Genomic DNA, 24887 nt, shown 5'->3' on the forward strand with positions numbered 1-24887 from the left:
ACTAGAGTTTATAGTCTTCATACACTAAAAAAATCTAGTCTGCCCTTCCACGAAATATTTATTTAGATTTTTTTTAAATGTTTATGAATTTTCGAAAATTCCACCTGACAACTGATCAGACAATAGTTTTAAGTTGAATCAATGCAGACAAGATTATTAACTGATGCTCATTAGCTGGTTGATACATTTGTCTTTAAAAATACAACTGACATATAAGGATCGTAATGGTGCAATATGGATAAATTTATCGGTTTCCAAGAGCAAAATTGGTAGCGCGTCATCCCTACAATGGCTTCCGTTTCTACGATTGTGAAAATGAACTGGCGTAATGGGGAGATAATTTTGACGAAGTAGGATCCTGACTGAATGATTATGTTTAATTTTTGATATTTTATTTTGAGTTTTCGAACAAAAATCCTCAGCTATATATAATACATGTATTATAGAAGAATTTGATTGATTCATGACTGATAAGAAGAAACCCTCAATGATTGATTTATGCCAATCAAAATTGAAAATTTATTTTTCTTTTTGGAAAGTAATGATTATTTGTTGATTGGCATTTTGGCAAATATTTGGCATACTCCTAGAAATCAAGGGCAGGAAACCCAAGTTAATTATTTTCTGTGTTTTATGTGATACTGTCTGTCCAATGGTATCTTAGAAACCCAATTAGTTCAATTATTATGTCAGGTAAAAGAGAATCAGCCGAAATTTTTTTTAATTAACTAATATGTTTGTTCAAGCTTCAGAGAGTCTTAATTGAATGAAATTGACAATTGTTACAAAATAAATCAAAATTGTAAATAAATCATATACTAACTAGGAGGTTTTTTTTTTATCAAGCTAATAGATAATGGATCAATATATCATCTTCATTAGATGGTATTGACAGGATGTATTTGTTTTTCTCCAATGTTAATTCCCTTAAGTAAATATGGAATAAAAATCTATGAATATATACACCAAAAACAAAGTCGGTTACCATATGAATAGTTCATACTTATCATAGCACTAGAAACAGAAACTTATGTATCAATATTATATAGTATATAAGAAAAATCTATAGATTTTAAATGGGAGATTTGATGATATAAAGACAAATTTAAGAACTTGTTTTGCTGATTTTATGTGCTTTCTATACAAATCCTTATAAGATTGGATGTATTATGGTGTATGTATCGTTGTATATCCCTCCATTGTCAACACTTCGAACAACAACTCTTAAACTCTTTCTGACACCAATTTTCATGAGACTTTGGTGAATGGTTTATATCTATTGACATAAGCTCCCTTTTGAATTTTATAAATTTGATTTGATGTGTCTAAGTTATAGGATTTCATTTATGCACTCATGGTGCAGCTCTTTATTAATTATGCTTACGGTCCATTTATATATTGAGTCATTTTTGCTGTCATAATTTGCATAAATGGATTTAGATTTAATTTATTTATCAAGATAATAAGTAGTGTTAAATACATCATCATGTCATACAAAAATGTTTGCATGAGGACCGAAATGTTTTTGTATATGTCCAGATACAAGCAGTCATTGAGGAATATTATATATTGAGATATCTCAGATTGTACATGTAATGAAGGTCCATAACATCATAAAAGTGAGAAGATGTGGTATGATTGCCAAAGAGACAACTCTTCTCCAGAGACCAAATGAAGCAAAAGTTAACAACTATACATCCCCTGCAGCTTTAAACAATGTAGAATGATTTCAGTAGTGACCAAGATCATATCTAAATGGTGTTGATAATTTGGTAGTTGAGGAAGGTCATAGTTTGGAGCCCTGAGCATTTTATATGGAGGACTTTGAAATTACTACAAGTAGTAGGTATTTCTCTGTCAAGCATACATCAGTGAGGAGCAAGAGTCTACTTGGAGTCAGAATGTTTTTTGTGGGATTACATATCTTCCTGTGGACTAACATCTGACACAGCTTGTCAGCCTACTTCATAACTCATATGGTTGATTTTCCCTTGCATAGTAAACTTCCATTTATCCATCAAACCTAAAGTGAAAGAAGTATCCGTGTTTGCAACAGTTTTTGTTTCCATCATTTACTATTGATGTTAATACAAGTCACATTGTTATTTCCATTTCAAGGTCGCCGCAATTTTGCGCCTGTCCCAAGTCAGGAGCCTCTGGCCTTTGTTAGTCTTGTATGATTTTAAATTTTAGTTTCTTGTGTATAATTCGGAGTTTAGTATGACGTCCATTATCACTGTACTATTATGCATATTTTAGGGGCCAGCTGAAGGACACCTACGGGTGCGGGAATTCTCGCTACATTGAAGACCCATTGGTTGCCTTCGGCTGTTGTTTGCTCTATGGTCGGGTGGTTGTCGCTTTGACATATTCACCATTTCCTTTCTCAATTTTACTCTTTCAATAAATATGTTGCTATTGAATAATGAAACATGTAAATCAATTGTTTAACTTTTGAAATGTACATTAAAAAATCCATATTATTAAGCTTGTCCAAAATTGGTGATATGTCTTTAAATCAATCTCAAAAAGTTCTGTTGAAAAAGTAAAGGGAATATACTGTGATCGTGATCATTACCATTTACATGACATACAAAAGTTCCTACATAGAGAAAACACACACATGTATATATGAACAACATAAATTTGATAAAATTAAGAAAGTTTTGTGAATAATACCTTTAGATTTAAATGGCAAAAAAAGATAGGATGACATACCATTTTCTTAATGAATTTCTAAAAGAGTGTCTGTGAACCTGAATATAGAATATTGTTTACTCAACAATATTTACACATAACTTACACATAGGCTATCAGCACTAACAATAAAAGATCAAAATTGACTAATGTCATATAAAGTAGGAAAAAGATTGAAAATTATTTTCATTAATGTTAGGTTTTTAAAAGTTTGAATTTGTCTTCCTATTTATCACAAATTAGCTATGTATTTGACATGCATTATTTGTAAAAAGAATATGCACAAATGTATTGCTATATTATGGGCAATGATGGACAAAATTAATACCCTAAACGTCCAAAAAGCTTGCAAAAGTAATGTGGCCTACTGTGATGTGTAATTATGTAAAAAAGATTTTTTAAAATATAATATAACTTTTATTTAGATATAATTTTATTAGATATTTCTTTACTTTTAAAACTATTTTTTGTTATTTACAGGATTACATTGAGAAGAATCCTGGTTGTATAATAGTAGATAAGTTTGAGCATATAAATCACTTATTAGATAGAAATTACCAGTATCAGTTGTTACTACAGTGCCATTTATTAGATTCTGGTAAGTAACATGCATATGATGTGGTAGGATGTAGTGTTAGTGTTTGGAAGGATGTAGTATATGGAGATGGAAGTTTGGGGTGTAGGTGTATTGATAGATATATGGTAGGAAAGGTGTATTAAGTGATGTGGTACAGTGAATAAAAGTATGATTTCAGGGTTTCGTTCAATATCGTAGCAGCTACTAAGGGCTACATAGATTTTAACTACTGAACATTACGCTAGCCTAGCCACAAAATAAATCTAGGTAGCCTAAAAAAATCTATGCTATCTAGAATATCCAAGATGGTGTCATTACTCATGACATCATTTAAATAGGCTAGCTACGTGGCATATCGTTCAATATTGATATCCAAGATATGGCAGCTATACTAGCTTCTATGATATTGAATGTAACCCATATTAAGTGTGATATAAACCAATGATAATTAAGTTATTTCCAATACTTGCATGAATTGCAGGTCTCTGAATAGTTCCAAATATTTATTTTGCATGTTTATTAGATTAACAAATGGTTTACCAATACATTTTACTGTAATAGTAGATAGTCATACATGATCCTTTCCCTATTGTAAATTAACCCTTTCCATGATATTAATGAGTATGTTTTTGTTACAGATTCTCCTGTTTTTACCCCTTCCTTTGTAAATTTGACTACAGCTGATACACAGAGCAACATACACAAGTTAAGGGAAGCCAATGTTACCTATCCTTTTGGTAAGTCTGTAGTATGGTTATCTTTTGGTCTTTTTTAAATAGGCTGTACTGGTTTCATGGTCATTTAGTGTTCTGTCTCAAGCTGAATTGTGTTTGCAAATTAGCCAACATTTAAAAGACTGCCATGCATATCCTATGCACAATTCATCATTATATCTACTTTTGTGTCTGTACAATTGTTTTGTTCCGAAATAATGATCAACAAATTATTTTTGAGCCCTATATACATGCCCAGAGGATATTTTCACGTATATTATGCATTTTATTAAAATAAAACAAGAATAGAAATGAATTCTACTGCATCCATTGCCTTTTGGTATAGCAGGCTGACCTTGAGTGATGTCATTGAAAAGATCCCTGTCTTGGTCAAACATAAGACTTTTGTCTACTGTACCAAGCACTCATTAGATCAGGATTTTGCAGTTTTGGCTCCTGGTTAGAACAATGTGGGTGAATATGTTGAAATGTCAACTTGCGAAATCTTTGTGTGCTAACGCTCATAGGTTTGACTTAGAATGTCCGTCTAGTAGAAAGCAGTATATATATTGATATCTCAATGAAAGGTTATGGCCATGGCTATACAACAAATATTTTCTGCTGGATATTAAACAGTGATGACCAGTAATATTCCTATGTAGTTCACATTATGGTAATTGAAAGTTGTTTTTTTCTGACAATCATGACATATACAGGAAATTGACATTCTAGTATGGCCTAACTGCTGCTTTTTATAAGACTCTAACTTTAGTAAAAGTGAATAGAAATTTTAACACAAAATTTATGACCACAAAAGGAAGGTTGGGATTGATTTTGGGAGTTTTGGTCCCAACATTTTAGGAATTAGGGGCCAAAAAGGGCCCAAATAAGCATTTTCTTGGTTTTGGCACTATAACTTTAGTTTAAGTAAATAGAAATCTATGAAATTTTGACACAAGGTTTATGACCACTAAAGGAAGGTTGGGTTGGATTTTGGGAGTTTTGGTTCCAACAGTTTAGGAATTAGGGGCCAAAAAAGGGCCCAAATAAGCATTATTCTTGGTTTTCGCACCATAACTTTAGTATAAGTAAATAGAAATCTATGAAATTTAAACACAAGGTTTATGACCATAAAAGGAAGGTTGGGTTTGATTTTAAGAGTTTTGGTCCCAACAGTTTAGGAATAAGGGGCCCAAAGGGTCCAAAATTGAACTTTGTTTGATTTCATCAAAAATTGAATAATTGGGGTTCTTTGATAAGCCGAATCTAACTGTGTATGTAGATTCTTAATTTTTGGTCCTATTTTCAAATTGATCTACATTAAGGTCCAAAGGGTCCAAAATTAAACTTAGTTTGATATTAACAAAAATTGAATCCTTGGGGTTCTTTGATATGCTGAATCTAAAAATGTACTTAGATTTTTGATTGGCCCGGTTTTCAAGTTGTCCTAATATTGTGCAATAGCAAGAAATTTTCAATTGGAGTTATCTTTCTTTGTCCAGAATAGTAGTTGAATCAACTTAAATCATTGTTTTATACAATGTTATACAATTACTGTCTTTTGATGAGGTAAATATGCGGTTTTATTGACTTTTGAAAAAATGATATTCACTGAGGCCGAAACTAAAGACAGTAATTGTTTTATTCCATAGTCCAAGAGAAGAAAATGTATCTAATGACAAACATATACCAATATTTTTTTTACATTAAACATTTGACCATAACGTTGCATGTAAAAGCGTGTGACGTTTGGCGCGGTGAATAACACTTTCTCAGGTGAATATGCTTTTTTATTCAAAATCCAATTCATATAGAGAAACCTACTAAAATAATACCAATATGGAATAAACAATGTATATTCACTTTTACTACCAACTGATGAATTTAAACAATCTTTACCATTCAGTGATAACAAGCACTTTATTTTACATTTTAATATTTTATGATGTATTTAAATGAGTAGTTATTGTTGCAAACTCAATTAGAAATTTGAATTGAGATCAGTTTTGGAAAAAGGGAATTGTTGCAAACTCAATTAGAAATTTGAATTGAGATCAGTTTTGGAAAAAGGGAAAGGGGGATATGAAAAAAAAATGGGAGGGGGGAGGGGGTTAAATTTTTCTCATTTCAGATTTCATAAATAAAAAGAAAATTTCATCAAACAGTTTTTTGAGAGGATTAATATTCAACAGCATAGTGAATTGCTCAAAGGCAAAACAAATATTTTAAGTTCATTAGACCACATTCATTCTGTGTCAGAAACCTATGCTGTGTCAACTATTTATTAAATTTAATTGTTAAAAAATAACTTTCTAACATCTAAAAACAATATTTTCTTTATAGGCAAATAACTTTCTAATATCTAAAAACAATATTTTCTTTATAGACAATAGACAGAGCTAAATGGTTGTCTCACTTCAAATAGTTGAATGACCATAAATTTAAGTTTTGGTTGAAGTTTGAGGTTAATATTAAGATTTATTGAGGTTGTTTGAGATTTCTTAAGTAAACTTGATAAATCACTGAGTACTGTTAGATATGACCCTTTTCAAATTTATGTTCAAAATCTTCTTCGACCTAAAAATGAAATTAACTTAAAAAAAAAGCTTTCAGCAATTGTAAATGGTAGCTTAGGCGTATAGACACTATTTGACCATGGCAAACAAGAATTTTTGCCAGAAAAAGGCCGAAATTGAAATTGCACATGCATATCCCAAATTAAAAACATGTCCTTTCTAATTCTGCAAATTGAGGAAATTTGAAAACATTTGATTTAAGGGATAAATTTGACCCCTTAATTGTACCTTCTCTATTGTGGCTCTAAAATTTATGATTTGAAATTTAAGTTTAACATTAATCATTTTGATAGTTTGGTGTGAAGGAGATGTAGGATCAACATAACTTCATTAAATGTCAGAAATGACTTCAGTATCATGGTTCAATGATTATGATTTAGTTTTAGTCAATATAGATTTATGTTAGCATTCAGGTTTAAAATATGAAATGTGATATTCATGATTTTTATAAGAGTACATTAAGATGTAACTATTTAAATTTTAGTTGTAATAAAAAATTACAAATTAAGTGTTACCTTTGTCTATCTGTTCAAAATTAGTGTCTGTTCTCGAACTTTAGTTTGCCTCAACCAAATGTTATTGAACTTATACGCAATACTTATTACCACAAAACACAGCTCAAGTTTGAATTCTTGTGTCATCACTTTCCCGTTCTCAATTCTGCACCTTTATTACCTTATATGCAAGCAAGGCATCATCTGTGTCCCATGAACACATTCTCCATTTATTTCTTTTTACTTAATTTTTTTCCCATAAATTGTTGGTTTTATTTTTTGAATGAAATATTAACCTTCTATAATATAGAAAAATGAAGCAATGAATTATTGATCAACAATGTTTAGGACTACTATTTATAAAATGTCATTGTATAGAAATTTTTCATATTCAAGTCAAACCTTTTTAAATCAGTGCTTAAATATCATAGTAGGTGAATATTCATGACACAGACATTGAATAACTAGAGCGTTACTTAGTTACACGGAACTTGTTTCATACTAACAACTTTAATGAAGCCATGAGGTTAAAGGTTTTACCAGTTGATCAGTTTGTTTAGGGGAATTTAAACTGCAATTGGGTAAAAAAATTGGCAATTAGTATTGTGAAAGAACAAAGCTGTCTGATTATGCACAGTAAATAGAACAGAGTTACGTGAATAATTTGTTTATGCAGAAAAAATATAGTTTCATTCCATGCATACTGTGTATTTAGACCATTTTTTTACTTACCCGGTAATTTATTCAGGACAAAAGTATAAAATTTCAGTGTGGGTGAACTACAAAATGTTATCTGTTTAGGGATTATGACTATAAATGTTTCAAACCAATAAGTAAATATTCAAAATGTATTCATTTATACTTGTTTGCCATTTAAATTCTGTCCCGATTATAAATCAATTGGTGAATCAATAATTTTAGGGGGTTTTAAATGCAGAAATGACATGTTAACCTCAGAATGTAAAAGTGACAAGCTTTATAGGTTATTTTCAAGTGCACTTTTGAAAATCTCTTTGATAATCTATAAAACTTAACAAATATTTGTTATGCATAGATGTATACTATTTATTTCATTTTGTTTGAGTAATTCTATAAAGTTCACATATGAATTTGATTTAATATTAAAAAGTATGGAACCCTGTTATATTATAAAATAAAAAGAAGCTTAGATGGAAACAGTCCCCACCCAACTTACTCATTGTAAATTCAGAAATTATTGCTATGTTTTTATAATTGCCAAAAATGTGACAGGGTTATAATCGCAATAATTGAAACTCGCATTTAGATTTTTTGTAAATGAATCAAACAGGATTTTTCTGGATATCGCAAAAATTAAAATCACATTTTAGTCTTAAATGACAAAATCGCAAAAAAATATTGGACACAATAATTTCTGAATTTACAGTACATTTTAACAAATAAATATTTTTTTTTAGGAAACTAGAGGTCAACAAAAAACTCAACATACATGACATACAGTCTACAACAATGTAGCATGAAAAATTCTAAATATATATTGAACTATATTCTAGTCTTCGATTTTGAAAATGCACATACATCCATGTGAGCCACAAAAGCTTTTCATGAATATATTGATCTAGGATTCTAGAATTCTAGGTTACTCTGAACTGAAATGTTTGACATTCAGACAGCTTATAATTGTTGTATAATTAGTATTTTGCATACAAAGATGATTAATCAGTATGTAAATCCTATTGGTATGTACAGTTCTTTTTTTTTTTTTCATTCAATACCAAATAAGGCACCAACTATTTGTCTACTGCAGCTATGTAGGGGTAAATGGGTTTTGTCTACAAACTAGAAATATTTTTTTTAACAGACTGAAAAAACATTTTTCTTAACATGTACATGATGTAGGATCAAAAATTTGAAAAAAACATTTTTCTTGTTATTTCTTATTTTCATGATTTTCAATAGAAACCAGTTTTTTTATTCAACAATTTATCAAATAAACAAAATATATCTCCCCTTCAAGAAAAGATCAATGGTTGCCTAATGAAACTTTAAATGAACTGGGGCGTAGCTGGGTCCCTTTGAAATGCACGCCAACCAGGGGGGGGTTTGGCTAGACGCAAAATGGTGCGTTCCGAGGGCCTAAAATTGGTTTGATTAGCAAATTGTTAAGACTGTATTTGATCATTTTTTATTGAGAAACATCCTGAATATTTTTTCAAAAATCTGCCCTTGGTATTTTTAGCTGCAACAAAAACATCCATGGCCTTGTCTAAATTGACCTCAAAATCACAGTCCCAGAGTCGATAATCTGTCATTTCTCATTGTGAAACGGATGTTCGTTTTCAAACATTTCAGTACGCTAAACGACCTTTCAGCTGTAGCACTAACAAAGGGCATTGTTAGGAGAACACACAGTATTGGTCAATTGGTCATTAGTTATTTGTTCGACCACAGTAGAAGATATTGTGCATGAAAACGGTTTTCTAAATTCAGAAGTCGATAATCAAGTTCCGTGATCATATGACCCAGAAACGGATAGTAGAGAGAAATTCGCCAGTAATCCTTAGGGGTTTCGGCTGGATGGTTAGCACTCGATGTTTGTCGGAACATTTTCATTTATAGCAAAAAGCTCTGCTATATCTAGAGTGGTTTGGTATAGCTCGTTCCAAACATTATCATCATTTTGCTCGGAACGCAACATTTCAGTTACGGACTAGTACTGCGGAACTTGATGAAGTCTTGAAAGGCTATTTTATTTTATATTTAATGCATTGACGCCTTAATATTTCCACAGGAAGGTGTCAAAACAGAACAATATGAAGTAGCCTTTCAAAACAATAGTTTAAAGAGGGAATTCAGATTTGTATTTATTGTTATCGTAATTTACATATAAAAGAGGGGCGAAAGATACCAAAGGGACAGTCAAACTCATTTAAAATGTTTACTGTAATTCATTAAATTGTTCAGGGTCAGATCCAAAGTTAAGAGATAAAAATGGAACAAAAGTCAATTGGTCATTTTTTTTTCAAAATAATGTACGAAATTTACAACCCTTTTCTAAACAAAAACGTGGGTTTACAACCCCTGCAGCCCTGTTAGTTCAACGACGCGCATCATATATTTTTAAAATTGAAATGGAGTTAATATACCTTGTTGGAAATTTGAAGGTGTGGACATCTTTCCATTTGTCGGTCAAAAGTTGTAACTTTATATCTTTTCCTAAGGATATCGAATCTTTCAACAAAGAAATATCTGGATAAGATGGTCCCAGATTTTTTTGTACTGGCTTAGACATGACACTGATGTGGCAGCTAAGTTCAATCAATTTTTTTCATCGTCAATTTTTGACGTTTCAGGGGTCTAAATTGTCCTGATTTGTTGCTGGTTATGTTTCTGTATGACTATCACTATTGGTAGGCGTTTTTGTGAGAAAAAAATTTTTAACGTTTGCCCTTTAGGGTTGTCACGCTTTGAACTGTTCATGTTTTATACGCTGCTTTTTACGTCGAGTACCAGAAGAAAATTATAGCAAATAAATTAAAAACGATTTCGGTCAGGGTTGATTTTACAGACGGAAATAGTATTGTGACGTTATTAAAATAGTTATACTGTATCGTGTTCTACTTTGATTGGTTAAGTTAATTTTAATATTTTTTAGTCGTTTGTATTTTTATTTTATTTTTCTGCGTAAATTATTTTTTTAGACCCTGCGATGTGCACGCCATGGCGTGACAGCGTATATGGAGCTACGCCCCAGATGAAATCATAATGGTTTATGACTCATTTATCTTTTTTTCAGTATGCAAACCTATAGTTGCTCATGGGAAGAAAGAATCACATCAGGTATAGTACTATATTATTCTATATGCCTTTTTTAACCAGTCCGCACCAAAAAAATTTAACAACTCATCCAAAGACCAATATTCCACATTTTTCTTATTGGTCTGCAAAACTTACTAGTCCAAATAAAATTTCTGGCGCATTATGTTATTACAGTCTTACCAATACTTGATATGTCTTTTAAGATTTATTACAGATGATGTTCACAGGTATAAGTTTTTATAATATAAGGAAATAGTTGCTTAATGGAATAGATTGTTGTAGATCGATGTTTACAACTTCTCCTTTCACAAATAAGTTATTCTATAATTGATTGAAATAAAACTTTTTAACATACTGTTTTCTTTCAGATGTCAATTATATTTGATGACTATGGTTTAACTGATATTCAGCCTCCATGTGTTGCCCAGTCTTTCATTAACCACAGTGCAGTTCTGTATAAAGTTTTCATCATTGGTGATCAGCAGTTTATAGTTGAAAGACCATCAATCAAAAATTTATTACCAAGGGGTAAGGTTTTTGTTAAGGTTAAATGTTCACTCTTTTTTACAACTATTTATAATGGGGCTGTAAATTGATAATACATACATGCCAGACTTTTTCATCCTGACACCAACCAATTGTTGCTATCTATCCAAACATTGTATGGTTTACCGTAAATTGGGTTATTTTGGTTGTAGTTTTATTTTGGTTAATTTGGTGCCTCCAATGAAAGTGCCAAAATTAAACACACGAACATAAAACAAACAATAAAAATGGAAACTCCAAAATCGTGTACCAAATGTTAATTGTTGGGGAAAATATTTTATGTTATTTTATCTTCCGTATATTTCGTACAATTCTATACATTGCCAAATCTGCAAATAAATACCTGTTATAATTTGACAACAACACTATATAACATGTATAATTGATACTTTATTGTCAATTTTGGGAAATTGTTAAGAAAACACAACATGAGTTTTTATTCACATTTGCATTAATATGCCAGGCTATTGCTGATTAGATGCAGTTATTGGTAATCCTTTATCTTCGATTTTAAAACTAACGAGTACTGCCAGAGGCATATGGATTAAAAAGTGATTTTAATGTTTAACATTTTATTTCATATTTTCTTTCAGCTTTGAAACCCGATATCAAGGTTTCCCCTGGGTCAATTATTTCTTTCGCCACCTCTTTCGGCAAAACAATATATTTTTTGCCACTTTATTAATTTTTCGCCAAGTAGCATAAATATATTTTTCGTTTAAAATTTTACTTTTTTTCTACCCCCCCCCTCCCTCCCTAAAATAAGATGATTTTGCCCCATTGTGTCTATTATTATTCTCTCACACTTATTTTAGAGTCTACATTTTAATGAATAAACACTAAACATTAACTTTAAAACAACAGAATTTGTTTAACTTAAAAGGGAAAAATCTTCATTGTATTTTAAACAACTTTTCTAAATGAGGGGGCCACTATACTTTTATAAATAAAGAAGATACAAGTCCTGAAATATAACAAAATTAATGGACATGTTTTGATCATATAATCCCAGTATAGTTCGTAGGGAAAGTTTCTTTAAAAGAAAATTACTGATGTGCCCTTTTGTACTAAGAAGTGGTTTTCACTGGCGGATGTAGAAATTTTCATAAGTGGGGGCCCACTGACTGCGCTAAGAGGGGGCCCGCTCCAGTCACGCTTCAGTGATTCCCTATATAAGCAACCAATTTTTTTCCCAAAAAGGGGGGCCCGGGCCCCCTGGGCCTCCCCTCTAAATCCGCCTCTGGTTTTTACAACAAAACAAAAGCTTTTATCACATGAAATTGATCCCTCATTTCATGTGTAGTCATAACATTGAAGGGTTACTTTCATTCGAGGGGTTCTCAACCTTTTTGATAGATTTCTTCATAATGACCGTTTTCTTTTTCTTGACCATCGTAAATGAAAAAGTTGAGACGTAAAACTATGCTTGAAACACGTGTGTCACTCAAACGACTTTAAAGTAGTCTCCCTAATCAATTACCTAGTATATTAAAGTCAAAGGATATTAAAGTTTTAAATCAGAGATATATCTTGCTTTTGAACATTTTTCGTCACAACAACAGCTTTTCTAAACTATCTTTAAAAGGAGAGGAGACGTCAAAGTTTCCTTAAACACGTGCGTCGCAAAGTGGTAAATAAATTCTGTATGTGACATTTAGCGGAAGCCATTTAACCATATCATTTTTTCAAACAATTCAAGCAACACCTTTATTAATTAGTCCTTTGTTGTCGGTAGCTATAAAATGCAATCAGCTGATTATTGATTTTCTGTCCAAATCTTAATGAGGTCAAGGTGAATTCCGAGTATTGTCTGATCGGGTAAAGTCCGAGAAACTGGAAAAAAAGTAAATAAACAAGATGGAGGAAAACAAATCGTTATATATATATTTCTTTCGCCAAATTCTTTCGCAAATGACGAATTTTTATCGCCACAATTATAATTTTTTCGCAAATTGCGAAAATGGCGACCGCCAGCGGAAACCCTGCCCGATATACAGAATTATTTGCAATTGAATCCATATACGATTCCTTCATTAAGTTTACTTTGTCGTGTTTCTAGTCTGAGAAAGTCAATTAACGGGCAAACAAAAGCAAAAATGAATGAGCTTGCTCACTACTGTTTGTTCAAAATTAAACATATTAATTGGAGAAAGCACCAAAATTACACACACCAAAATAAAACACATGCCTTTAGAGAGAAAACTGCCAAAATATCCCGACACCAAAATAACCAAAATTTCCCAATTTACGATATCTCATCTGGCCCTGTAAGCTATTTGGCATTACATTTCTGTCATTGTTGTCAGCATTTATAAAAAGTTTATATTGGTCGAAATATTAAACCTCTTTCTCAAGAATGGGTGAAGTGATTTAAACCAAGCTTTAAAGATGAAGGTCTTTTACAAATGTTGGAACTTTTGTGTGGATCAGATTTTCAAAAAAGGCTGCCAGCAGAGGTCGTGTTGGAAATAGTATTTTGATTATTTTAAGGAACAAATAGAGTACAATTATTATTTAAAAATACTTCTTTTAAGGACATAAAAAAAGGGCACTAGTTGCCGGAAAAGGCAATTTGGTCTGAATTTTAAGGTGAATTTCTTAAAATCTATTGACTGAATTGAAAGCTGTTATGAATTTTTGTAATAAGAATTTGGTTAAGCACCACACTCTTAAACTGTAAAAATAAGTTTACTTTTCTATAATCGTTATGTATTTGAATTTTGGATTAATAGGATTTGTTTATACCTTTTTAATGTAGTATTTATTTATTTTTAGGCCAAGCTACAATTCACTTCGATAGTAACGATGTGTCAAAGCCAAACAGTTCCAGTTTTTTGACTGAAGTAAGAATGAGAAGAAAGTTTTAACTATTAATAAGATAAGATATTGGTTAATATTATGAAGACAGCAATTAAACTACACAATCATATCAAAAACGAAATCTAAAGGTCAACACCGAACTGAAGGGTATCAATCATGGGCAGTATTTAGATATAGCGATCGAAAAAATGTTTTTTTTTTGTTCATTTACATTTTTTCATGGAATTTATCATTGAAACAAATCATTGAAACAAATACTGAACATGATTATTTTCTATATATTATACACTAGTTTTCTTATATAATAAATTGAGGTGTTTAACATCACCGTCAGTGCTATTGGAATCAGTTTTAAAGGTTGAGGAAGCAAGAACGTCTTCAGTAGTAAAACTAACAATTCTGGTCAAGAAAAATTGGTTTTTAACACACTGGTGATGTGTAGGATTCAAACTCACAATAGCAGCAGATGGAATGCTAAGACAACTCTGCCACCAAGCCCTGCACTGATTGAAACATCTAAAACAAGAAAACAAAGCAAACTTTCTTTATTATGATTGTGTCTCATGTTATGTTTTGAAATTTAATTTATGAAAGGACCACAGTTGAAGAACAACAAATAAAAGTATTTTTTACCATAACACTCTATTCTATAGATTTCATAAAGGATTGTTGAAAATTTATGATGAGAAGGACAGGACTTATCTGATTATGCTGTTTCATTTTTATATCAAATAAGAAAGAGATAAAATCACTGATATCCCTCTCCCCCATATTTTTTATTCCTTTCCTAATTAATTCAGTTTCAAGCTTTGATGGTCTTTACAAGTTCAACTCTTGTCTCAGTTTAGTCCTATGAAAACTGCATAGTTGTGACACTAGTGATAAAAATCAGCCACACATTTAATTTCATATAAGAGACAACTGGTACCCAGAAGTCAAAAGATGTTTGAACAGGAACTTCAAGCAGGGATTGCTATTTTGTTGTGTACATGTAAAACATAACTATAAAATTTCATGTTGAATTTAAATTTTATCCCCTTAAACAGTTTGTGACAAATTTTGCAATTTTATTAAAAGAGTTACAAAATAAACTACAGTTTTAAATTGGATGTTTTAATAAACAATATGTTTGTGATGAAACCATCATAGCATTTCTCTTATTGTGACATAATATCTTTCAGTTGGACCAAGAAGATGTCAGTAAAATTCCATTCACTCCTGACTATGAAAGATTAAGAGAAACAGGTCTTATAATACAGAGACAGCTTAAAATGGATTTATTTGGAATCGATGTTATAGTTGATTGTGATACTGGAAGATATGCTGTGATAGATATAAATGCATTTCCAGGTCAGTAGATACATTTTTATTTCAAGATTTTTTTGCTATCCTAGCCCAGTGTGCCAGGGGAGCTTTTGGTATCACTTTGAAACTGCCTTCTGGCGCAATATACTTTAAAAAAAAAGTTTACTCTTGAAACACTGAACAATTTATAACTCAACCAGAATGACCTTTAGGGCATATAAATTTGTTGTTTGTTTCCCTGCAAACTTACAAAAATGGCCAACATGGATATTTTTTAGAACATAAGGGTACACATGGATATTTTAAGAACAAAAGGGTTAAATTAGGGTATAATGTAAATATTTGTTCTGTATTTTGTTTCTTCAAAATTATCAGATAAAACCTTATAAAGTAATTCCCCTAATAGATGATTTTTGTTGAGCCTGCACCATATTTGTTGTAAAAGCATAGATTCTGTCCTGGGCGACATTGACCTAAAGGTTCAGTGTGTGGTTTTTAATCATAAAGAAAATTAAAAATAACAGATATTTAGAAGTCAACTTACGGTCTTTAAAATATTAGATCCATATCAAACTCTCAATTATCCCATGTGTAGAAAAGATGTAATATATATTTAACAGAAAGTATTAAGTTATAATTGCCTGTTTCAGGATATGAAGGTGTTGACAACTTTGTTGAAGTATTATGCAATTATCTCATAAATCGGATGTCCTGTAATGAAACTGTATCCAGTGATGCTGAACAATATTCTGATGCTGAAAAACAGGACCAAAATAAACCTAAAAGATTAAAAGTTTGTAGTGAGCATTGTATGATGTATAAATGTCAGAAAGAACCAAGAAACACAGAAGGATTTGGTTATAGTTCTGACAGCATGACATCAGATGCTGAGAGCCAGGATGAAACACCATGGAAACAGCCAATCAAACGTTGTTCTAAACATTGCCAAAAACAGTGACCTCTTTTCCAGGGCATTATATTATATCACATAGTCATTTAAAATAGACTTTTTACAAGTTTTATTAGTTGAATCTGTTATTTTCATTTTTTCTGATGATGTTCAAATACAGTATATCAACTTAGATATGTTATCTATTGTACAAGTTACCAATTTTACCAATCAGAAAAAACTATCAGGAAAAAAATATGAATTATAATTTATTATGATTAAATTAAGCATTTACTTTTTATTCAAAAGAAGTATTCATCAATATGTTATTTTGTATCATTCTTATATTTTCAATGTTTTTGCTATGGTAAGATATAACATTTCTTATAGGTTAGGATCTCTCAGCAATAGGCTAGGATCTGTAAAATTCATATACAAGGATCTCTATTAATCAAAGGCTAGCATATAAATTGTTTCCTTCATAAAAAGGTAAAAGATAGAAAAAGATGTTTTCAATTTCAAAACTATCTTTCATATAGTCTGGAAATTCTGTTGACTCAAAATTTTTCTCTAAAGACTTATAGATCTGAACATTATTGCTATGCATAAAAATGAAATGCATAGGTCAAATGTTAATTTACCTAATTATTTTACACATTAGATTTTTAACTCACATACATGACATAGGGGGAATTACATACATGTATATGAAAGCTTTCTGTAGAGAAAACAATAAACCTGGTACTTGATACAATACAATTGATTCTAAGATTATTTTGATATCATTTGAAAATTACAGAGAAAAGAATTTAAATATTGAAATTTATAACAAGTTGTTTGTCAACAGTATTCAGGACTTAAAATTTGTATAGCAATAAAGTCCATGTATTTATGCTGCTGCTTTATTAGGCCAATTATCATCTGATATTATTTTTTATTGCAATTTAGCAATTTTAGGCCAATAATCATCTGACAGTATTTTAGTTGAAATTCAGCATTTTATGTCAAATAATCATCTGACAGTATTTTTGTTGCAATTCAGCTTTTTTAGTTTGCTCAAATTAAGCCACTGTTTTGGATTTTTTTTTTATATTTTTGTAATAACAAATTTTGGAAAACAAAATCAATGTTCAATTTAAAAAAAAAGAAAGCTATTACCAGGAATTTGAACTAAAGGATAGACATACATTTTGTACTAGTGGAGGATTTTTCTAGTTTGCTATTATGATTAAATAAATGATTTGAAAGTTTAAAAAAATCATAGTAATATTTGATTAGATATTTATAAGCTTAACATCAAGAAGGGAAATAATAATAAAGCACATTTTTAATGGGTGTTTTTCATCTTGAAGCTCATCAAGAGTGAATGCTTTCTTTTGTTTAACTTGTTTCAGTTGTTTTCTGTGTTTGTACTGACAATATATCTGTATGGATGCACAAATTTTGAAAAACAGGAAAATGATAAACATTTTTTATGCAATCAGAGGATCATAACATATTGATGATAAAAAAACACTGTAAATTCATTTATATTCAGGGGTAACAATTTTTGTGGATTATAGAAAACTTGCATGTTAGTGGATATTTAATTTCATGGTGTTTTCTGAAGTCAGCATACAAACATACAAGCCTATAGAAAATTTGTCATTCCTTGAAAAGTTAATTTTGTGGTGAACCTGCATCCACGAAATCGACAAAAATTGGTATCCAAGGGATATTAATGAATCCACAATAATTACAGTAGGTTTTAATTTTTTTTTTTATAGAACTCCAAAAATTGTCACTAACTGCTTAAGGGGATACACTTGGACTTTATTCCACAAGTTCTTCATTAAAACTCATCTCACAAATCACAGATCACGTTCTAGTACATAAAAGTGCAGAAAACACATTATCTGTAATTTTCTTATATATACAAATGTTTTTGTCATTTACATATATTATTCTATAGCATGTGACAGAATGATCTTTGTCAGGTTTATGTAACTAAATAGTTCGTTTTTCTAAACATATAGATTAAGACATAATCAAATTTTCTGATACCCTTTACCTGTTTTGATATCTCACTTAGACGAAGACATATTATACATAAATGTCATATTAGGGATACATGCTTATAACTGCAAAAGTATATGTATAGGCATTAATATATCAATTGTTATTTCAGGGATTTTAAATGTTTCTAGTCTTTACAAAGGGCAAACAAAAAATGAAAAGAATATCGGGCAATAAAAAAAAAAACCAGATGAGATTTCATTTGATTCATTAGCAGATTTGAATATTTTGACGACCTTGTACTTTAAAAATGTCTGTCTCTATAGCACACAAATATATATGTATTTTTGCATATAAATATCCTGGTGTATTATATTTTTTTTAATTTTTAAATTAAAATGGTCTGTATATCTTGGTTAGTGTTGTATATAGAATTGTATGATATTAGATACATATATAAATATGCAAAACTGCTGCACATTTTTTCTATAATAATGTGATCTATTTTTATATTTTAAAAGTAGGGCATGCTGCCATGCACACTGTTGAATTTTTTATGTCTGTTATGATGAAAGCATTCTTGAATATGTGATAATTGAATACTTTAAAAAGAGAACACACCTTTCTGTTAGATGTAATTTTTTAAGGTAAAAGCTATGGTTTGCTCACAAGTTGAATAAAATCAATGTAAAGATTATTTATATGAAATAACTGATACTTACACTAATTTTTTTTAGACATCCCTTACCTAGCAATGGAATTAATGATTAATTTTCTAATTTGGGAAATATTATTTTTTTCAAAATGCAAAATCTGTGCAATTTAACTCTGAGCTGATGGAAAGTTTGTGGAAAGTTAAGTGTATTTATGCAATTTTGACTCATTTAAGTTAAACTATTTTGACAGCCCCATCTGTCAAATAATATCCTTCAGATCTGCTTCAGATTTTCACAAGACATTTGTTTTTTTTTAGATATCAGTATTTATATTTTTGAAATTAGTCTTTCATATGCATTGTAGGCCTTTAAAGATATAATATTTAAACAAATATCATCATGTGTAACACTGTTAAGTATGTGCTATTTCTAAACCTTGTCATAAATAGTTTAACAAAAAATACAGCTTATATGCAATGACTATAGATTTGAATAAACATCTTTTGATTTGCTAGATCATGTTGCCAGAAAAAAACTTTCAGATATTTTTTAGATTAGCTAATTTCTATCATGTTTATGAGTATAAAGAGGCATCACAAAAGACACATGCACTTAAGTATGCATTCCATTCATACATCAATAAAATTACCTTAAGTTTGAAAGGATTGAAAGAATTTTACTACTTTTGCAAATTCAGAGGCAAAATGATGGCTCTGATCTTACTCCTCTTTCACATTTCAGTAATTTCTTTAGATAATACGCAACAGTTAATATAATCATTTACAAATATAACATTATTATGAATCAGAGGGACCAATTACTATTATTATTAGTGGTTATTGTCATTTTGTTTTGAGATGTACCCTTTTCTTAAAAAAATATGTGGGTTAATAGCCAATAGGAATATGATAATTACATCAGAAAGGCAAAATTTCCTATTATTACTTTTATCACTTTATTATTGTTAATTACATGAACAAAACTGATCCAGTATTTGCAATTAATATACATTTAAATAAAGGAGGGATTCTTATACATATCTATATTTTTTCTTTATTTACCTGCGATTTAAACACCTTGCATTCAGAATAGTAGAGTTGTTAATGACATACAGTTATTTTTGTCCTGGTTTACTGCAGTTATTTTTGGTTGGTTTATATGTACTGCAGTTCTTTTTTCCTGGTTTACATTTACTCATTTATTTTTGTCCTGAATTACATCTACTGCAGATACTGTGATCATTGGCTAGAGACTGTAACTCTGATAACTGTAATAGTTTTTTTTGAAGACTGTTTTCCATCCTCCTTAAACATCTTGAAAAAGGAGTAGTCATTTCATCAGTAGAAAAAATATTATGATCTCAAAATGTAGTAAATTTAGTTCACATTAAGTAAAAGGTACTTTAGGGTTGGTTGACAACCCACTTTATCTCATAATATTGATTTTTCAATTATCATTTTTTTTTATAACAGTCCTCTTTTTTAAAAATTTATACCTGTCTTTTTAAATCATGGGTAGTCCTGCTGTTTTTCTAAAAAAAAAAAAAAAATTTTAATGTGACTGAAAATTAATTTAATTGCAAATTGGAAAATCATGGCATTCCATGTAAAAAACAAAGGAAAAGATTTGTAAATGTTATTTAAATAATTAAAAGTACATTTAATGAAGATACATACTTTTGATTAAAATCTGTACTTATTAGTCTGATGTATTATGGTATTTTAAAAACAGTGACCTAAATATTTATATTGATGTTATTAAAGTTGCACTAACCTTGAATAAGCAAAAGCATTTTATTCCATACAGTGTATTACTTAATTAAGAGGTTTATTGCATTTAATATGCACACATGATCATCTTTTTATCACACAACATGATTGTAGTGAATCGTAAAAAATACACAAGTGATAAGGTCACAAAGAAATCCATCTGATTGAGAGCACAAATTGATCACTTTGTTACAGATCACAATTTTTTGCTTTTTTGATTTTGATATAATATTTATTGATTATTTAGTGTTGTTTACATTGCTCAGGCTTTCGCATGGTGGCAGACATGACTATCTTTCTACTTGTTTTCTTAATTACTTTGTTTTGAAGCAATAAAATATGAAATAAATTGTCTAGTATCACAAAGTAATGGTTTGATGCTGTGAAGTACAAGTACCAACAATAAAGGATTTGTTGGAAATCTTTTAAAATGCTCCTTGTACTGCATTGAAAACTCCCAAAATGATTGACAAGATATGAATTGAATATCACTGATGCTACTACTCATAGTGCTATAGAATGTTAGATGAGAAAAAAGCTTGTGTTGCTGCATGAGAAGGCTTTTGTGCCGATGTCGATTCTGATGGTTGATATTATCGTTTTGCAAAAACTTATCTGAACTTATCAGTCCTCAATGCAATTGAGCTTCGCTTTTTATATTGCAAATTTCCATTTTTGATTAGATTGTCTCCAACAAGTCTTTTGTAGACAAAAAAGTGTGTTTGATGTACAAAATTTTAATCCTGATATCTATGATAAGTTAATTGTTCATGCCTCTTAGACGATTAATTGCAACTACTCATCTTGAGCCAGGATTTCTTCATTTATTTTTTACGAATGTGGTCAAAGAAAAAAAGGTGTTATCTCTCAGGCTGCAGACCACTCAGGACCAATTCGATTTGAAACAGTTGGTTTCTCTATACCTTAAAGTAAAAGTATTTTTTCAATGTCGGATGTCTGTGATATAATATTTTTAAACCTGTCCATTGAAGAAAAGGGATGCACATTGACCTAACATTTGTCTCTCCCACAAAGTTCAAACAGAGGTAACCCTTCTCAATAGCGTTTCAAATTGTGGAACAGAGTATTACTCATAAATTGAATATTCCTATGTTACGTACATCAAGTATACAGCGGTTTGGAAGTTGAAATCTAAATTTACCACCAATACCAAAAGGGAGTTTTGGTGATAATCAGTGTACACACGTTCACTTTATCAAAGCATATTTTGTTGCTTGAATAAGTCCGGCTCTATGGACCATATTTTGTTTACTGTCGTTTGTATGTTTAAAATTTTCGGAGGAGCCAGATGTTTGTGGTTAGACATGCATGGTGTTATGTTGTTCACTAAAAGTTTTTATGCCCCACCCGTTAGGCATTATGGGCATTAAGGTATACCTCTTATCTATCTGTATGTCCGTCCGTCTGTAATGATTTGGTGTCAGTTCTGTTTAAAGTTGCGTCAATCAAATGTTTTTTGAAACGTGTACACAATGCTTAAATTTCAACTGAACAAAGACCCAAGTTCGAATAAGAATGGCGTCCCTTTCATGGATAAATGCTGAAGTTTATAAGGGAAGAAAAAGTCAATAGGTTGAATAGTACATTGACTTTTACATATTAAAACAAACATTTGTTGAATGCATAATGTATATTTAAAGGAATAATTCTTTGAGTGTTGCTGTCCGTCTTGATCCATCACGAACATGTTCCAGTATGGAGTGAAAAAAAAACAGGAAATCTTTTAAGTTCACAACAGAAGCAACTCATGTATGTAAACAATATCTAAAAAAAAAATTAAATCACAAAAATACGGAACTCCGAAGAAAATTCAAAACGGAAAGTTCCTAACCAAATGGCAAAAATCAAATGATACAGCATTTCTTATAAATACCGGTTTAAAAGGCAAATCTTGTATTCATTTTTTTCTCAATAAAATGCTCCTAAACAGAATTATTTAGACATAGTTTTGACAACCAGAACTAGTTTTGGCCAATGCTGCACCATTATACTGATTACTTATTGTCTTTCCCTTTAGAATGAAAGTGAAGTCAGTGATACCAAAGGGATATTCAAACTCGTAAGACTACGAAAAACTTAAAGCACCACAGCACCATGAACCTTATAAAACTTGGGGAGATTTCAGGTTCTTAGGGAAAAAACATCCGATAGAACATATGTCTTGTGTAAATACAAACTTCATGGTTAAAAGTTTATAGATTAGGGTTCCGTAGAGCACTTGGAAGACCAAACAATATAACGTTGTTTGTGTAATTGAGGTATCCAATAAAGTTTAAAACAATCCAGTTCTTCAGCATTTGTAGAAGTTCCAAAGGACAAAGCACATATCAACGATTATTCAGTAGTTTCTCTTTAGTTTATGTGGTGGGGTATACATTGAGTTTCTCAGTGAATTGTCTGAATCTGAAGTCTTTTAATCAAACAGTGCATGTTGTTTGGGGGTTTCTTAGCGGGGAAAATAACATATGTGTCATGATTATTTAACAACGGTTTACTACTGTTGCCTTTTTCAGGAATGTAGATTAAGTGCTTATTAACATTTGGGTCTTTAAAGATCGATGTAGCAGGTGTTTTCATTCAGTCAATTTTAATTGAAATTTGTATCAACGACACGACTGTATTAACCCTTTCTAATTCTTGAAAACAAATATGACAAAATCATCTTGAGAATATAGTTAATCTATCATGTAATGTGTCTACTGCTAAATTGGTACATTCAATGTATGTTGAAAAATGAATTTGTAGAATCGAATTTCATGAATATTTTTTTTAATGTGAAGTATATGTGGATTTGTAAGGTAAAGTTCATATCAATTATTATATAGATTGGAACCTGACAATTTCAGCATTCTAAATTAGAAACGTCGTATGATAGTATTAAAGTGTAATTAGAAAATTTACCAAAACTGAAACTAAAGAGTACAGATAATAGAACTTGTGGAGTTAAACGTTTACCTCACTATAAAAACACACTTTTCACTGTTTCTGACGTTACTACACTTATTGTACGATGTTTCCTCTTTCAAATGATACACAACCTCGGTGTTTGTTTGGTGGAGAGATTTAAGAAATTTTACCTTGATAACCATATAGGAATTATATCCACAAACTACATTTTCTTCCGTTATTTTGAAACTTATTTTCGTATGCAAGAAATGAGCAACAATACATGATTTGCATATCTAAATTTACTGGCTTAGTAAAGAATGAATTTCGTCCGTCTTTTCGTCTTGTAGCTGTACGTTTCTGTTCAAAATAAATGGATGCTCTTGTTTGCTTTGATTTAAACTTAGGGGGATGCAAGACACAGGTGCAGAAAAGAAGTCTATGAAATAAGTAAAGGTGAATGGTATTTGTTGCTAAAACATATATTATTTTTTTAATTTTTAAATAGGTTATTGAACGTTCCATACCTGCTTGAAATGAAACATATATTGCCAGAAAATAAGGGAATGAGAAGATGCCAATTGATTTAGGGACCAATAGGTCATAGTTCAAGATACTTTTTGATAAGATATTAACTATGGAAAGATCTCATTTTCAGATGATAAGTTATCTTTATGAAAGATTGCGATTCCAACCTTATTTTGGTGTCAATAGGCCACTGATAATTTTGGAGAAAGTTGGTTTCCTTAAAATGTAACTTATTCATATGCCCCTGCCTAAGATGGGGGTAATTAGTGATTACACGTTTGGTTTACTGATATGAGTAAACATACTGCTTGGACCAAATCTGTGCAAATGTTAACTTGGGCCAGTTAATAACCCAGCCAAATATTGATGGTTTGCAAATAACTATTCAAAAGATGTACTCCTTAGTAATCTTAAAAGTGTCTGAATGATAATAAATGTCACTCTTGACCATATTTTTCGAAAGTTTATCAGTCTCATTGTCCTTGAAAAAACAAACCAAGCTCGATAATGTTAATATGTCCTTCAGTACGCGTTATTCACTACAATATTTATAAATATATATAGGAAAACAATTGTGAGGTATAAACCATTTTCGGATTTTTAAAGATATCAATTAA

General features: G+C 30.6%; 1 protein-coding gene across 1 annotated transcript in view; it reads left to right on the top strand.

Moving 5' to 3' along the window:
- Positions 1-21184, top strand: part of LOC139516998 (inositol-tetrakisphosphate 1-kinase-like) — a 32701-nt gene extending 11517 nt beyond the window's left edge. The window contains exons 4-10 of the mRNA XM_071307528.1: positions 3178-3295; positions 3913-4011; positions 10833-10876; positions 11224-11383; positions 14177-14244; positions 15403-15571; positions 16177-21184. Coding sequence (XP_071163629.1) covers positions 3178-3295; positions 3913-4011; positions 10833-10876; positions 11224-11383; positions 14177-14244; positions 15403-15571; positions 16177-16484 — 966 coding nt within the window. The 3' untranslated portion in view covers positions 16485-21184. The remainder of the gene's footprint in view (positions 1-3177; positions 3296-3912; positions 4012-10832; positions 10877-11223; positions 11384-14176; positions 14245-15402; positions 15572-16176) is intronic.
- Positions 21185-24887: the final 3703 nt, after the last annotated feature.

Source organism: Mytilus edulis, chromosome 3, assembly GCF_963676685.1.
Source record: "Mytilus edulis chromosome 3, xbMytEdul2.2, whole genome shotgun sequence".
In the NCBI taxonomy this organism is placed as follows: Eukaryota; Metazoa; Mollusca; class Bivalvia; order Mytilida; family Mytilidae; genus Mytilus; species Mytilus edulis.